General features: G+C 51.1%; 1 protein-coding gene across 1 annotated transcript in view; it reads left to right on the top strand.

Moving 5' to 3' along the window:
* LOC139395876 (Golgi apparatus protein 1-like) overlaps positions 1–16696 on the top strand; it is a gene marked incomplete at its 5' end in the record, with an annotated part of 37081 nt that extends 20385 nt beyond the window's left edge. Inside the window, 5 exons of the mRNA XM_071143189.1 lie at positions 249–372; positions 1438–1682; positions 2710–2938; positions 10314–10420; positions 16236–16696. Coding sequence (XP_070999290.1) covers positions 249–372; positions 1438–1682; positions 2710–2938; positions 10314–10420; positions 16236–16403 — 873 coding nt within the window. The remainder of the gene's footprint in view (positions 1–248; positions 373–1437; positions 1683–2709; positions 2939–10313; positions 10421–16235) is intronic.
* Positions 16697–16984: the final 288 nt, after the last annotated feature.

Raw genomic sequence — 16984 nt, 5'->3', positions numbered from 1 at the left:
GCCTGTTCCCTCTACCTATCTTTAACTTGTCTCTGTCCTCTCTGTCTGTCCTCTCTCTCTCTGCCCCATCCTGTCATCTCTGTCTGTCCTCTCTCTCTGCCCCTCCTGTCCTCTCTCTCTCTCTGCCCCTCCTGTCCTCTCTCTGTCTCTGTCCCTCCTGTCCTCTCTCTCTCTCTCTCTCCCTCCTGTCCTCTCTCTCTCTCTGTCCCTCCTGTCCTCTCTGACTGTCCTCTCTCTCCATGTGTCAGCGGTTCTGTACAGATGTGGATGCTAAGAACATGCTGCAGTGTCTGAAACAGAACAAGAACTCTGAACTGATGGATCCCAAGTGTAAACAGATGATCACCAAGAGACAGATCACACAGAACACAGGTAACACACACTGTCACACACACACAGACACTCTCACACAGAACACAGGTAAAACACTCTCACACACACACAGACACTCTCACACAGAACACAGGTAACACACTCTCACACACACACAGACACACAGACACTCTCACACAACACAGGTAACACACACTGTAGAGGGACCACCTGTTGTTACCTCTAATAGAGGGACCACCTGTTGTTACCTCTAATAGAGGGACCACCTGTTACCTCTAATAGAGGGACCACCTGTTACCTCTAATAGAGGGACCACCTGTTACCTCTAATAGAGGGACCACCTGTTACCTCTAATAGATGGGACCACCTGTTACCTCTAATAGAGGGACCACCTGTTACCTCTAATAGAGGGACCACCTGTTACCTCTAATAGATGGACCAGATGGACCTCTAATAGAGGGACCACCTGTTACCTCTAATAGAGGGACCACCTGTTACCTCTAATAGAGGGACCACCTGTTACCTGTAATAGAGGGACCACCTGTTACCTCTAATAGAGGGACCACCTCTTACCTCTAATAGATGGGATCACCTGTTACATCTAATAGAGGGATCACCTGTTACCTCTAATAGAGGGACCACCTCTAATAGATGGACCATCTGTTACCTCTAATAGAGGGACCACCTGTTACCTCTAATAGATGGACCATCTGTTACCTCTAATAGGACCATCTCCTCGCCTGCTTCTCAACGCTTGGAGGAGTTGGTCTAAGGTCCCTCCCCTTGGATCTTCTTCTCTCTCTAATGGGTTTTGAGAAGCAGGCGAGGAAAGCGGATGCAAGGAATGGAGAGAAAAGGAATTGGGTCAGAGCCCATGTCATGTGGACCCGGGTCAGAGCCCATGTCATGTGGACCCGGGTCAGAGCCCATGTCAGGTGGACCCGGGTCAGAGCCCATGTCAGGTGGACCCGGATCAGAGCCCATGTCATGTGGACCCGGGTCAGAGCCCATGTCATGTGGACCCGGGTCAGAGCCCATGTCATGTGGACCCGGGTCATGTGGACCCGTATCTCTGATATTTCTGGTTGTCTTCCTCTCTCTCAGACTACAGGTTAAACCCAATATTGAGAAAGGCCTGTAAGGCAGACATCCCTAAATTCTGTCAGCCAATCCTGAACAAGGCCAGTGATGACAGTGAACTGGAGGGCCAGGTGATTGGTTGCCTGAAGCTGAAATACGCCGACCAGCGTCTGTCTCCAGACTGTGAGGACCAGATCAGAGTGATTCTTCAGGAGTCGGCGCTGGACTACAGACTGGACCCCCAGCTACAGATCCACTGTGCTGAGGAGGTGAGGAGTGTTAATATAGACTGGACCCCCAGCTACAGATCCACTGTGCTGAGGAGGTGAGGAGTGTTAATATAGACTGGACCCCCAGCTACAGATCCACTGTGCTGAGGAGGTGAGGAGTGTTAATATAGACTGGACCCCCAGCTACAGATCCACTGAGGAGGTGAGGAGTGTTAATATAGACTGGACCCCCAGCTACAGATCCACTGAGGAGGTGAGGAGTGTTAATATAGACTGGACCCCCAGCTACAGATCCACTGAGGAGGTGAGGAGTGTTAATATAGACTGGACCCCCAGCTACAGATCCACTGTGCTGAGGAGGTGAGGAGTGTTAATATAGACTGGACCCCCAGCTACAGATCCACTGTGCTGAGGAGGTGAAGAGTGTTAATATAGACTGGACCCCCAGCTACAGATCCACTGTGCTGAGGAGGTGAAGAGTGTTAATATAGACTGGACCCCCAGCTACAGATCCACTGTGCTGAGGAGGTGAGGAGTGTTAATATAGACTGGACCCCCAGCTACAGATCCACTGTGCTGAGGAGGTGAGGAGTGTTAATATAGACTGGACCCCCAGCTACAGATCCACTGAGGAGGTGAGGAGTGTTAATATAGACTGGACCCCCAGCTACAGATCCACTGTGCTGAGGAGGTGAGGAGTGTTAATATAGACTGGACTCCCAGCTACAGATCCACTGTGCTGAGGAGGTGAGGAGTGTTAATATAGACTGGACCCCCAGCTACAGATCCACTGTGCTGAGGAGGAGACCTTTCCTCTAAACCAGGCCAGACTGCTGTCCCTGAGAGATGGTTACTAATACACAACCCCACAGCCCTGAAGAGACCGGCCCCAAACTAGTCCAGACTGCTGTAAAGCATGTTCCATGTTGATAGAAGAAGGCTTTTGAAATACAACCTGAGATCTGCAACTAGAGAATTTACGTTCTCTGTCTTCCCTCTCTCTGTCTTCCCTCTCTCTGTCTTCCCTCTATTCCCCTCTCCCTCCCTCCCCCTGTCACTCCTCTAGATCCCCGGTCTGTGTGCGGAGGAGGCAGTGGCCCAGGAGCAGACAGGTCAGGTGGAGGAGTGTCTGAAGGCCAACCTGTTGAAGATCAAACATGACTTGTGTAAGAAGGAGGTGCTGAACATGTTGAAGGAGAGCAAGGCAGACGTCTTCGTTGATCCTGTCCTCCACACGGCCTGTGCCCTTGACCTCAAACACCAGTGTGCTGCTGTCACGCCGGGCAGAGGACGACGTGAGTCCCGCCCACCTGTCTGTTCACAGCCAATGACATGGGGGTATATTCACCTTCTACACCACCTGTCTGTTCACAGCCATAGGATTTAGTAATGATATAAGGGTATATTCACCTTCCTACACCACCATGATAGTATTTAGTAATGATTGAGAACCATATTTAGGTAGCCTGGTTTCATTTTTGAGTTGTGGGTGATTGTTTCCTGTGTCTGTGTTTGTACCATACGGGCCTGTTTCGGTTTTTGTTTGTTCATCCACGTTGTTATTTTGTATTTTTGTAGTGTTCAGTTTTATATATTAAAATGGACACTTACCACGCAGCGCATTGGTCCTCCGACCTCTCTTACTCCTCGTCAGAAGAAGAGGGCAATCGTGACACAGGGAGAATCTAAAATTCCCCCCATTGATTTAGTTCTAATGTTTGAGTCACTCAGCATAAGAACAAGGCATAAGCCCTAGGAAGCTGGCTTGGTGCTTGGCTTGGTGCTTGGCTCGGTGCTTGGTGCTTGGCTCGGTGCTTGGCTCGGTGCTTGGTGCTTGGCTTGGTGCTTGGCTTGGTGCTTAGTGCTTGTCTTGGTGCTAGGCTTGGTGCTTGTCTTGGTGCTTAGTGCTAGGCTTGGTGCTTGGCTTGGTGCTTGGCTTGGTGCTTGGCTCGGTGCTTGGCTTGGCTCGGTACTTGGCTTGGCTCGGTACTTGGCTTGGCTCGCTACTTGGCTTGGCTCGGTGCTTGGCTCGGTGCTTGGCTCGGTGCTTGGCTTGGTGCTCGGTGCTTGGCTCGGTGCTTGGCTTGGTGCTCGGTGCTTGGCTCGGTGCTTGGCTCGGTGCTTGGCTCGGTGCTTGGCTCTGCGCTTGGCTTGGCACTTAGTGCTTGTCTTGGTGCTTGGCTTGGTGCTTGGCTTGGTGCTTGGCTTGGTCCTTGGCTTGGTGCTTGGTTTGGTGCTTGGTTTGGTGCTTGGTTCGGTGCTTGGTGCTTGGCTTGGTGCTTGGCTTGGTGCTTGGCTTGGCTTGGTGCTTGGCTTGGCTCGGTGCTTGGCTCGGTGCTTGGCTCGGTGCTTGGCTCGGTGCTTGGCTCGGTGCTTGGTGCTTGGTGCTTGGCTTGGTGCTTGGCTTGGTGCTTGGCTTGGCTTGGTGCTTGGCTTGGTGCTTGGCTTGGCTCGGTGCTTGGCTCAGTGCTTGGCTCGGTGCTTGGCTCGGTGCTTGGTGCTTGGCTCGGTGCTTGGTGCTTGGCTCGGTGCTTGGCTTGGCTTGGTGCTTGACTTGGTGCTTGGTGCTTGACTTGGTGCTTGGTTCTTGGCTTGGTGCTTGGTTCTTGGCTTGGTGCTTGGTTCTTGGCTTGGTGCTTGGTTCTTGGCTTGGTGCTTGGTTCTTGGCTTGGTGCTTGTTTCTTGGCTTGGTGCTTGGCTTGGCTTGGTGCTTGGCTTGGTTCTTGGCTTGGTCTTTGGCTTGGTTCTTGGCTTGGTGCTTGGCTTGGTGCTTGGCTTGGTGCTTGGCTTGGTCCTTGGCTTGGTCCTTGGCTTGGTCCTTGGCTTAGTGCTTGTTGCTTGACTTGGTGCTTGGCTTGGCTTGGTGCTTGGCTTGGCTTGATGCTTGGCTTGGTGCTTGGCTTGGTGCTTGGCTTGGCTTGGTGCTTGGCTTGGTGCTTGGCTTGGTGCTTGGCTTGGTGCTTGGCATGGCTTGGTGCATGGCTTGGTGCTTGGCTTGGTGCATGGCTTGGTGCATGGCTTGGTGCTTGGCATGGCTTGGTGCTTGGCATGGCTTGGTGCATGGCTTGGTGCTTGGCTTGGTGCTTGGCTTGGTGCTTGGCTTAGTGCTTGGCTTGGTGCTTGGCTTGGTGCTTGGCTTGGTGCTTGGCTTGGTGCTTGGCTTGGTGCTTGGCGCTTGGTGCTTGGCTTGGTGCTTGGCTTGGTGCTTGGTCCTTGGTGCTTTGCTTGGTGCTTGGCTTGGTGTTTGCCTTGTATTTGGCTCGGTGCTTGGCTCGGTGCTTAGTGCTTGGCTCGGTGCTTAGTGCTTGGCTCGGTGCTTGGCTTGGTGCTTGACTCGGTGCTTGGCTCTGTGCTTGGTTCGGTGCTTGGCTCGGTGCTTGGTGCTTGGTGCTTGGCTTGGCTTGGTGCTTGGCTTGGCTTGGCTCGGTGCTTGGCTTGGCTCGGTGCTTGACTTGATGCTTGGCTTGGTGCTTGGTACTTTGCTTGGCTTGGCTCGGTGCTTGGCTTGGCTTCCCTTGGCTTGGTGCTTGGCTCGGTGCTTGGCTCGGTGCTTGGCTCGGTGCTTAGTGCTTGGTGCTTGGCTTGGCTCAGTGCTTGGCTTGGCTCGGTGCTTGGCTTGGCTCGGGGCTTGGCTTGGCTCGGGGCTTGGCTCGGGGCTTGGCTCGGGGCTTGGCTCGGTGCTTGGCTCGGTGCTTGGCTCGGCTTGGTGCTTGGCTTGGTGCTTGGTTCTTGGCTTGGTGCTTGGTTCTTGGCTTGGCTTGGTGCTTGGCTTGGTGCTTGGCTTGGCTTGGTGCTTGGCTTGGTGCTTGGCTTGGTGCTTGGCTTGGTGCTTTGCTTGGTGCTTGGCTTGGTGCTTTGCTTGGGCTTGGTGCTTGGCTTGGTGCTTGGCTTTGTACTTGGTGCTTGGCTTGGTGCTTGGCTTGGTGCTTGGCTTGGTGCTTGGCTTGGTGCTTGGTGCTTGGCTTGGTCCTGGGCTTGGTCCTTGGCTTGGTGCTTGGTGCTTGGCTTGGTGCTTGGTGCTTGGTGCTTGGTGCTTGGTGCTTGGTGCTTGGCTTGGTGCTTAGCTTGGTCCTTGGCTTAGTGATTGGTGCTTAGCTTGGTCCTTGGCTTAGTGATTGGTGCTTGGCTTGGCTTGGTGCTTGGCTTGGCTTGGCTTGGCTTGGTGCTTGGCTTGGTGCTTGGTCCTGGGCTTGGTCCTGGGCTTGGTCCTGGGCTTGGTGCTTGGCTTGGTGCTTGGCTCGGTGCTTGGTGCTTAGTGCTTGGCTTGTTGCTTGGCTTGTTTCTTGGCTTGGTGCTTGGCTTGGTGCTTGGCTTGGCTTGGTGCTTGGCTTGGTGCTTGGTGCTTGGCTTGGCTTGGTGCTTGGCTTGGATTGGCTTGGTGCTTGGCTCGGTGCTTGGCTATGCTTGGCTCGGTGCTTGGCTCGGTGCTTTGCTTGGTGCTTGGCTTGGCTTGGTGCTTGGCTTGGCTTGGTGCTTGGCTTGGCTTGGTGCTTGGCTTGGTGCTTGGCTCTGTGCTTGGCTCTGTGCTTGGCTCGGTGCTTGGCTCGGTGCTTGGTGCTTGGCTTGATGGTCTCCTACTCTCTGGTTTAGAACATGTCCAGGCCTCAGCCTTCACCTTGTGATTATTAACACAACAGTTCAGACACCGGCTGTGTTCCATTCCAGAAAGACAACATATTGGAATGGACCACAGCCGGTGTACGACTACTGAAGGTTCTGTTCAACGTTTATGTGATTCAACTTTGTACAAAATCAAATCAAATCAAATTTTATTTGTCACATACACATGGTTAGCAGATGTTAATGCGAGTGTAGCGAAATGCTTGTGCTTCTAGTTCCGACAATGCAGTAATAACAAGTAATCTAACTAACAATTCCAAAACTACTGTCTTGTACACAGTGTAAGGGGATAAAGAATATGTACATAAGGATATATGAATGAGTGATGGTACAGAGCAGCATAGGCAAGATACAGTAGATGGTATCGGGTACAGTATGTACAATGAGATGAGTATGTAAACAAAGTGGCATAGTATAGTATAAAGTGGCTAGTGATACATGTATTACATAAGGATACCGTCGATGATATAGAGTACAGTATATACGTATGCGTATGAGATGAATAATGTAGGGTAAGTAACATTTATATAAGGTAGCATTGTTTAAAGTGGCTAGTGATATATTTACATCATTTCCCATCAATTCCCATTATTAAAGTGGCTGGAGTTGAGTCAGTGTCAGTGTGTTGGCAGCAGCCACTCAGTGTTAGTGGTGGCTGTTTAACAGTCTGATGGCCTTGAGATAGAAGCTGTTTTTCAGTCTCTCGGTCCCAGCTTTGATGCACCTGTACTGACCTCGCCTTCTGGATGATAGCGGGGTGAACAGGCAGTGGCTCGGGTGGTTGATGTCCTTGATGATCTTTATGGCCTTCCTGTGACATCGGGTGGTGTAGGTGTCCTGGAGGGCAGGTAGTTTGCCCCCGGTGATGCGTTGTGCAGACCTCACTACCCTCTGGAGAGCCTTACGGTTGAGGGCGGTGCAGTTGCCATACCAGGCGGTGATACAGCCCGCCAGGATGCTCTCGATTGTGCATCTGTAGAAGTTTGTGAGTGCTTTTGGTGACAAGCCGAATTTCTTCAGCCTCCTGAGGTTGAAGAGGCGCTGCTGCGCCTTCTTCACGATGCTGTCTGTGTGAGTGGACCAATTCAGTTTGTCTGTGATGTGTATGCCGAGGAACTTAAAACTTGCTACCCTCTCCACTACTGTTCCATCGATGTGGATAGGGGGGTGTTCCCTCTGCTGTTTCCTGAAGTCCACAATCATCTCCTTAGTTTTGTTGACGTTGAGTGTGAGGTTGTTTTCCTGACACCACACTCCGAGGGCCCTCACCTCCTCCCTGTAGGCCGTCTCATCGTTGTTGGTAATCAAGCCTACCACTGTTGTGTCGTCCGCAAACTTGATGATTGAGTTGGAGGCGTGCGTGGCCACGCAGTCGTGGGTGAACAGGGAGTACAGGAGAGGGCTCAGAACGCAACCTTGTGGGGCCCCAGTGTTGAGGATCAGCGGGGAGGAGATGTTGTTGCCTACCCTCACCACCTGGGGGCGGCCCGTCAGGAAGTCCAGTACCCAGTTGCACAGGGCGGGGTCGAGACCCAGGGTCTCGAGCTTGATGACGAGCTTGGAGGGTACTATGGTGTTGAATGCCGAGCTGTAGTCGATGAACAGCATTCTCACATAGGTATTCCTCTTGTCCAGATGGGTTAGGGCAGTGTGCAGTGTGGTTGAGATTGCATCGTCTGTGGACCTATTTGGGCGGTAAGCAAATTGGAGTGGGTCTAGGGTGTCAGGTAGGGTGGAGGTGATATGGTCCTTGACTAGTCTCTCAAAGCACTTCATGATGACGGATGTGAGTGCTACGGGGCGGTAGTCATTTAGCTCAGTTACCTTAGCTTTCTTGGGAACAGGAACAATGGTGGCCCTCTTGAAGCATGTGGGAACAGCAGACTGGTATAGGGATTGATTGAATATGTCCGTAAACACACCGGCCAGCTGGTCTGCGCATGCTCTGAGGGCGCGGCTGGGGATGCCATCTGGGCCTGCAGCCTTGCGAGGGTTAACACGTTTAAATGTCTTACTCACCTCGGCTGCAGTGAAGGAGAGACCGCATGTTTTCGTTGCAGGCCGTGTCAGTGGCACTGTATTGTCCTCAAAGCGGGCAAAAAAGTTATTTAGTCTGCCTGGGAGCAAGACATCCTGGTCCGTGACTGGGCTGGGTTTCTTCCTGTAGTCCGTGATTGACTGTAGACCCTGCCACATGCCTCTTGTGTCTGAGCCGTTGAATTGAGATTCTACTTTGTCTCTGTACTGGCGCTTAGCTTGTTTGATAGCCTTGCGGAGGGAATAGCTGCACTGTTTGTATTCGGTCATGTTACCAGACACCTTGCCCTGATTAAAAGCAGTGGTTCGCGCTTTCAGTTTCACACGAATGCTGCCATCAATCCACGGTTTCTGGTTAGGGAATGTTTTAATCGTTGCTATGGGAACGACATCTTCAACGCACGTTCTAATGAACTCGCACACCGAATCAGCGTATTCGTCAATGTTGTTATCTGACGCAATACGAAACATCTCCCAGTCCACGTGATGGAAGCAGTCTTGGAGTGTGGAGTCAGCTTGGTCGGACCAGCGTTGGACAGACCTCAGCGTGGGAGCCTCTTGTTTTAGTTTCTGTCTGTAGGCAGGGATCAACAAAATGGAGTCGTGGTCAGCTTTTCCGAAAGGGGGGCGGGGCAGGGCCTTATATGCGTCGCGGAAGTTAGAGTAATAATGGTCCAAGGTCTTTCCTCCCCTGGTTGCGCAATCGATATGCTGATAAAATTTGGGGAGTCTTGTTTTCAGATTAGCCTTGTTAAAATCCCCAGCTACAATGAATGCAGCCTCCGGATAAATTGTTTCCAGTTTGCAGAGAGTTAAATAAAGTTCGTTCAGAGCCATCGATGTGTCTGCTTGGGGGGGGATATATACGGCTGTGATTATAATCGAAGAGAATTCTCTTGGTAGATAATGCGGTCTACATTTGATTGTGAGGAATTCTAAATCAGGTGAACAGAAGGATTTGAGTTCCTGTATGTTTCTTTCATCGCACCATGTCACGTTAGTCATAAGGCATACGCCCCCGCCCCTCTTTTTACCAGAAAGATGTTTTTTCCTGTCTGCGCGATGCGTGGAGAAACCTGTTGGCTGCACCGCTTCGGATTGCGTCTCTCCAGTAAGCCACGTTTCCGTGAAGCAAAGAACGTTACAGTCTCTGATGTCCCTCTGGAATGCTACCCTTGCTCGGATTTCATCAACCTTGTTGTCAAGAGACTGGACATTGGCAAGAAGAATGCTAGGGAGTGGTGCGCGCTGTGCCCGTCTCCGGAGTCTGACCAGAAGACCGCCTCGTTTCCCTCTCTTTCGGAGTCGTTTTTTTGGGTCGCTGCATAGGATCCACTCCGTTGTCCTGTTTGTAAGGCAGAACACAGGATCCGCGTCGCGAAAAACATATTCTTGGTCGTACTGATGGTGAGTTGATGCTGATATTATATTCAGTAGTTCTTCTCGACTGTATGTAATGAAACCTAAGATGACCTGGGGTACTAATGTAAGAAATAACACGTAAAAAAACAAAAACTGCATAGTTTCCTAGGAACGCGAAGCGAGGCGGCCATCTCTGTCGGCGCCGGAAGTGCCCACCGCTGTGCCCACCGCTGTGCCCTAACTCCCCTCGCTCTCTCTCTCCCCCCCCTCTCTCTCTCTCCCCCCTCACTCTCTCTCTCCCCCCTCGCTCTCTCTCTCCCCCCTCGCTCTCTCTCTGCCCCCTCGCTCTCTCTCTGCCCCCTCGCTCTCTCTCTGCCCCCTCGCTCTCTCTCTGCCCCCTCGCTCTCTCTCTGCCCCCTCGCTCTCTCTCTGCCCCCTCGCTCTCTCTCTGCCCCCTCGCTCGCTCGCTCGCTCTCCCCCCTCGCTCGCTCTCTCCCTCCCTCGCTCGCTCGCTCGCTCTCTCCCTCCCTCGCTCTCTCTCTCCCCCCTCCCTCGCTCTCTCTCTCCCACCTCCCTCGCTCTCTCTCTCCCCCCTCCCTCGCTCTCTCTCTCCCCCCTCCCTCGCTCTCTCTCTCTCCCCCTCCCTACCAGAGATGTCATGTCTACTGGAGTCGTTGCAGGATAAGAGAGTCCGTCTGCAGCCAGAGTGTAAGAAGAGACTCCAGGACCGCATGGACATGTGGAGCTACGCTGCCAAGGTTAATGTACACTCCTTTAACCTGACACCTGCAGTGTTTCCCCTTTAATAACCTGCAGTGGCTTCCCCTTTAATAACCTGACACCTGCAGTGGTTTCCCCTTTAATAACCTGACACCTGTAGTGGGTTCCCCTTTAATAACCTGGTTGATGCAGTGGTTTCCCCTTTAATAACCTGACACCTGCAGTGGTTTCCCCTTTAATAACCTGACACCTGCAGTGGTTTCCCCTTTAATAACCTGCAGTGGTTTCCCCTTTAATAATCTGACACCTGCAGTGGTTTCCCCTTTAATAATCTGACACCTGCAGTGGTTTCCCCTTTAATAACCTGACACCTGCAGTGGTTTCCCCTTTAATAACCTGACAGCTGCAGTGGGTTCCCCTTTAATAACCTGGCAGCTGCAGTGGTTTCCCCTTTAATAACCTGACACCTGCAGTGGTTTCCCCTTTAATAACCTGGCAGCTGCAGTGGGTTCCCCTTTAATAACCTGGCAGCTGCAGTGGTTTCCCCTTTAATAACCTGCAGTGGTTTCCCCTTTAATAACCTGACACCTGCAGTGGTTTCCCCTTTAATAACCTGACACCTGCAGTGGTTTCCCCTTTAATAACCTGGCAGCTGCAGTGGTTTTCCCTTTAATAACCTGCAGTGGTTTCCCCTTGAATAACCTGGCAGCTGCAGTGGGTTCCCCTTTAATAACCTGACACCTGCAGTGGTTTCCCCTTTAATAACCTGGCAGCTGCAGTGGGTTCCCCTTTAATAACCTGACACCTGCAGTGGTTTCCCCTTTAATAACCTGACACCTGCAGTGGTTTCCCCATTAATAACCTGACACCTGCAGTGGTTTCCCCTTTAATAACCTGACATCTGCAGTGGTTTCCCCTTTAATAACCTGACACCTGCAGTGGGTTCCCCTTTAATAACCTGACACCTGCAGTGGTTTCCCCTTGAATAACCTGACACCTGCAGTGGTTTCCCCTTTAATAACCTGACACCTGCAGTGGGTTCCCCTTTAATAACCTGGTTGCTGCAGTGGTTTCCCCTTTAATAACCTGGCAGCTGCAGTGGTTTCCCCTTTAATAACCTGACACCTGCAGTGGTTTCCCCTTTAATAACCTGACACCTGCAGTGGTTTCCCCTTTAATAACCTGCAGTGGTTTCCCCTTTAATAACCTGACACCTGCAGTGGTTTCCCCTTTAATAACCTGACATCTGCAGTGGTTTCCCCTTTAATAACCTGACACCTGCAGTGGTTTCCCCTTTAATAACCTGACACCTGCAGTGGGTTCCCCTTTAATAACCTGGTTGCTGCAGTGGTTTCCCCTTTAATAACCTGACACATGCAGTGGTTTCCCCTTTAATAACCTGACACCTGCAGTGGTTTCCCCTTTAATAACCTGACACCTGCAGTGGTTTCCCCTTTAATAATCTGACACCTGCAGTGGTTTCCCCTTGAATAACCTGACACCTGCAGTGGTTTCCCCTTTAATAACCTGACACCTGCAGTGGGTTCCCCTTTAATAACCAGACACCTGCAGTGGGTTCCCCTTTAATAACCTGGCAGCTGCAGTGGTTTCCCCTTTAATAACCTGACACCTGCAGTGGGTTCCCCTTTAATAACCAGATACCTGCAGTGGGTTCCCCTTTAATAACCTGCAGTGGCTTCCCCTTTAATAACCTGACACCTGCAGTGGTTTCCCCTTTAATAACCTGACACCTGCAGTGGTTTCCCCTTTAATAACCTGACACCTGCAGTGGTTTCCCCTTTAATAACCTGACACCTGCAGTGGGTTCCCCTTTAATAACCTGCAGTGGCTTCCCCTGTAATAACCTGGCAGCTGCAGTGGTTTCCCCTTTAATAACCTGCAGTGGTTTCCCCTTTAATAACCTGACACCTGCAGTGGTTTCCCCTTTAATAACCTGACACCTGCAGTGGTTTCCCCTTTAATAACCTGGCAGCTGCAGTGGTTTCCCCTTTAATAACCTGCAGTGGTTTCCCCTTTAATAACCTGGCAGCTGCAGTGGTTTCCCCTTTAATAACCTGCCAGCTGCAGTGGGTTCCCCTTTAATAACCTGACACCTGCAGTGGTTTCCCCTTTAATAACCTGGCAGCTGCAGTGGTTTCCCCTTTAATAACCTGCAGTGGTTTCCCCTTTAATAACCTGCAGTGGTTTCCCCTTTAATAATCTGACACCTGCAGTGGTTTCCCCTTTAATAACCTGACACCTGCAGTGGTTTCCCCTTTAATAACCACCTGCAGTGGTTTCCCCTTTAATAACCTGACACCTGCAGTGGGTTCCCCTTTAATAACCTGGTTGCTGCAGTGGTTTCCCCTTTAATAACCTGACACCTGCAGTGGTTTCCCCTTTAATAACCTGACACCTGCAGTGGGTTCCCCTTTAATAACCAGACACCTGCAGTGGTTTCCCCTTTAATAACCTGACACCTGCAGTGGGTTCCCCTTTAATAACCTGGCAGCTGCAGTGGGTTCCCCTTTAATAACCTGGCAGCTGCAGTGGTTTCCCCTTTAATAACCTGCAGTGGTTTCCCCTTTAATAATCTGCAGTGGTTTCCCCTTTAATAATCTGGCAGCTGCAGTGGTTTCCCCTTTAATAACCTGGCAGCTGCAGTGGTTTCCCCTTTAATAACCTGACACCTGCAGTGGTTTCCCCTTTAATAACCTGACACCTGCAGTGGTTTCCCCTTTAATAACCTGCAGTGGTTTCCCCTTTAATAACCTGACACCTGCAGTGGTTTCCCCTTTAATAACCTGACATCTGCAGTGGTTTCCCCTTTAATAACCTGACACCTGCAGTGGTTTCCCCTTTAATAACCTGACACCTGCAGTGGGTTCCCCTTTAATAACCTGGTTGCTGCAGTGGTTTCCCCTTAAATAACCTGACACCTGCAGTGGTTTCCCCTTTAATAACCTGACACCTGCAGTGGTTTCCCCTTTAATAACCTGACACCTGCAGTGGTTTCCCCTTTAATAATCTGACACCTGCAGTGGTTTCCCCTTGAATAACCTGACACCTGCAGTGGTTTCCCCTTTAATAACCTGACACCTGCAGTGGGTTCCCCTTTAATAACCAGACACCTGCAGTGGGTTCCCCTTTAATAACCTGCAGTGGCTTCCCCTTTAATAACCTGACACCTGCAGTGGGTTCCCCTTTAATAACCTGACACCTGCAGTGGTTTCCCCTTTAATAACCTGACACCTGCAGTGGGTTCCCCTTTAATAACCTGGCAGCTGCAGTGGTTTCCCCTTTAATAACCTGACACCTGCAGTGGGTTCCCCTTTAATAACCAGATACCTGCAGTGGGTTCCCCTTTAATAACCTGCAGTGGCTTCCCCTTTAATAACCTGACACCTGCAGTGGGTTCCCCTTTAATAACCTGACACCTGCAGTGGTTTCCCCTTTAATAACCTGACACCTGCAGTGGGTTCCCCTTTAATAACCTGGTTGCTGCAGTGGTTTCCCCTTCAATAACCTGACACCTGCAGTGGTTTCCCCTTTAATAACCTGACACCTGCAGTGGTTTCCCCTTTAATAACCACCTGCAGTGGTTTCCCCTTTAATAACCTGACACCTGCAGTGGGTTCCCCTTTAATAACCAGACACCTGCAGTGGTTTCCCCTTTAATAACCTGACACCTGCAGTGGGTTCCCCTTTAATAACCTGGCAGCTGCAGTGGGTTCCCCTTTAATAACCTGGCAGCTGCAGTGGTTTCCCCTTTAATAACCTGCAGTGGTTTCCCCTTTAATAATCTGCAGTGGTTTCCCCTTTAATAATCTGGCAGCTGCAGTGGGTTCCCCTTTAATAACCTGGCAGCTGCAGTGGGTTCCCCTTTAATAACCTGACATCTGCAGTGGTTTCCCCTTTATTAACCTGACACCTGCAGTGGTTTCCCATTTAATAACCTGACACCTGCAGTGGTTTCCCCTTTAATAACCTGACACCTGCAGTGGTTTCCCCTTTAATAACCTGAAACCTGCAGTGGGTTCCCCTTTAATAACCTGACACCTGCAGTTGTTTCCCCTTTAATAACCTGACACCTGCAGTGGTTTCCCCTTTAATAACCTGACACCTGCAGTGGTTTCCCCTTTAATAACCTGACACCTGCAGTGGTTTCCCCTTTAATAACCTGACACCTGCAGTGGGTTCCCTTTAATAACCTGCAGTAGCTTCCCCTGTAATAACCTGGCAGCTGCAGTGGTTTCCCCTTTAATAACCTGCAGTGGTTTCCCCTTTAATAATCTGACACCTGCAGTGGTTTCCCCTTTAATAACCTGACACCTGCAGTGGTTTCCCCTTTAATAACCTGACATCTGCAGTGGTTTCCCCTTTAATAACCTGACACCTGCAGTGGTTTCCCCTTTAATAACCTGACACCTGCAGTGGGTTCCCCTTTAATAACCTGGTTGCTGCAGTGGTTTCCCCTTTAATAACCTGACACCTGCAGTGGTTTCCCCTTTAATAACCTGACACCTGCAGTGGGTTCCCCTTTAATAACCTGGCAGCTGCAGTGGGTTCCCCTTTAATAACCTGACACCTGCAGTGGGTTCCCCTTTAATAACCTGACACCTGCAGTGGTTTCCCCTTTAATAACCTGACACCTGCAGTGGTTTCCCCTTTAATAACCTGCAGTGGTTCCCCCTTTAATAACCTGCAGTGGTTTCCCCTTTAATAACCTGACATCTGCAGTGGTTTCCCCTTTAATAACCTGACAGCTGCAGTGGTTTCCCCTTTAATAACCTGACACCTGCAGTGGGTTCCCCTTTAATAACCTGCAGCAGTTTCCCCTTTAATAACCTGACACCTGCAGTGGGTTCCCCTTTAATAACCTGACACCTGCAGTGGTTTCCCCTTTAATAACCTGCAGTGGTTTCCCCTTTAATAATCTGCAGTGGTTTCCCCTTTAATAACCTGCAGTGGTTTCCCCTTTAATAACCAGACACCTGCAGTGGTTTCCCCTTTAATAACCTGACACCTGCAGTGGTTTCCCCTTTAATAATCTGACACCTGCAGTGGGTTCCCCTTGAATAACCTGACACCTGCAGTGGTTTCCCCTTTAATAATCTGACACCTGCAGTGGTTTCCCCTTTAATAACCTGGCAGCTGCAGTGGTTTCCCCTTTAATAACCTGACACCTGCAGTGGTTTCCCCTTTAATAACCTGACACCTGCAGTGGGTTCCCCTTTAATAACCTGACACCTGCAGTGGGTTCCCCTTTAATAACCTGGCAGCTGCAGTGGGTTCCCCTTTAATAACCTGACACCTGCAGTGGGTTCCCCTTTAATAACCTGACACCTGCAGTGGGTTCCCCTTTAATAACCTGGCAGCTGCAGTGGGTTCCCCTTTAATAACCTGACACCTGCAGTGGTTTCCCCTTTAATAACCTGACACCTGCAGTGGTTTCCCCTTTAATAATCTGACACCTGCAGTGGTTTCCCCTTTAATAACCTGACACCTGCAGTGGTTTCCCCTTTAATAACCTGGTTGCTGCAGTGGGTTCCCCTTTAATAACCTCTCTCCCCCCCAGGTGGTGACCTCCCCCTCTAATAATTCCCTCTCTCTCCCCCCCAGGTAGTGATCTCCCCCTCTAATAATCCCCTCTCTCCCCCCCCCCAGGTAGTGATCTCCCCCTCTAATAATCCCCTCTCTCCCCCCCAGGTGGTGACCTCCCCCTCTAATATTTCCCCCCCCCCCCAGGTGGTGACCTCCCCCTCTAATAATTCCCTCTCTTTCCCCCCCAGGTAGTGATCTCCCCCCCAGGTGGCGACCTCCCCCTCTAATAATTCCCCCTCTCCCCCCCAGGTCGCTCCAGCAGAGGGTTTTTCAGACCTTGCCATGCAGGTGATGACCTCCCCCTCTAAGAATTACATCCTGTTTATAATCTCCCTGGGGGTGATTGTCCTCTTCCTGGTCGGCCTGCTGTGTGGACGCATCACCAAGAGAGTCACCAGGGAACTGAAGGACAGGTAGAGAGAGGGGGGATGAACGGACCTCCCTGGGACGGACGGACCTCCCTGGGACAGACTGACTCCCAAATGGTACTATTGCCTATATAGTGCACTACTTGTGACCAGAGCCCTGTGGGGGTCCTTCATACCTGGACCTGACATCACAGAACAATATCAATGTTGTCATCTCCTTGGTCCACTTCATCAACTGGCTTTGTGTGAGAACTAACTCTATGGGTCTCTGGTCAGAAGTACTGCACTATGTAGGGAACAGGGTTCCACCTGGTAGGCAGAAACAGACTGTCTCTTCCAAAGGCCCAACTAAAAAAAAACAGCCCGGGCTTGCCCCAGCCACCTCCGCCCCTCTCCAGCCCCCCTATCACCACCCAGAGCCCCAGTCTTGGGGTCCACCCGTAACCAGCCAAGCTCCACAGAGCCAGAGGAGGCATGTTAAGACACCCCCCCACCAGAAACTGATCCACTCCACTACTACTGAGAAGTTGCCCTGAACCTCCTCCTGAAGCAGGATACTGTTGGTCCTAAAACTGGCCCTGAACCTCCTGCTGAAGCAGGATACTGTTGGTCCTAAAACTGGCCCTGAAC

This window comes from Oncorhynchus clarkii, unplaced genomic scaffold, assembly GCF_045791955.1.
Source record: "Oncorhynchus clarkii lewisi isolate Uvic-CL-2024 unplaced genomic scaffold, UVic_Ocla_1.0 unplaced_contig_4934_pilon_pilon, whole genome shotgun sequence".
In the NCBI taxonomy this organism is placed as follows: Eukaryota; Metazoa; Chordata; class Actinopteri; order Salmoniformes; family Salmonidae; genus Oncorhynchus; species Oncorhynchus clarkii.
The sequence above is the reverse complement of the archived record's forward strand: the minus strand, read 5'-3'. Positions and strand labels throughout refer to the sequence as shown.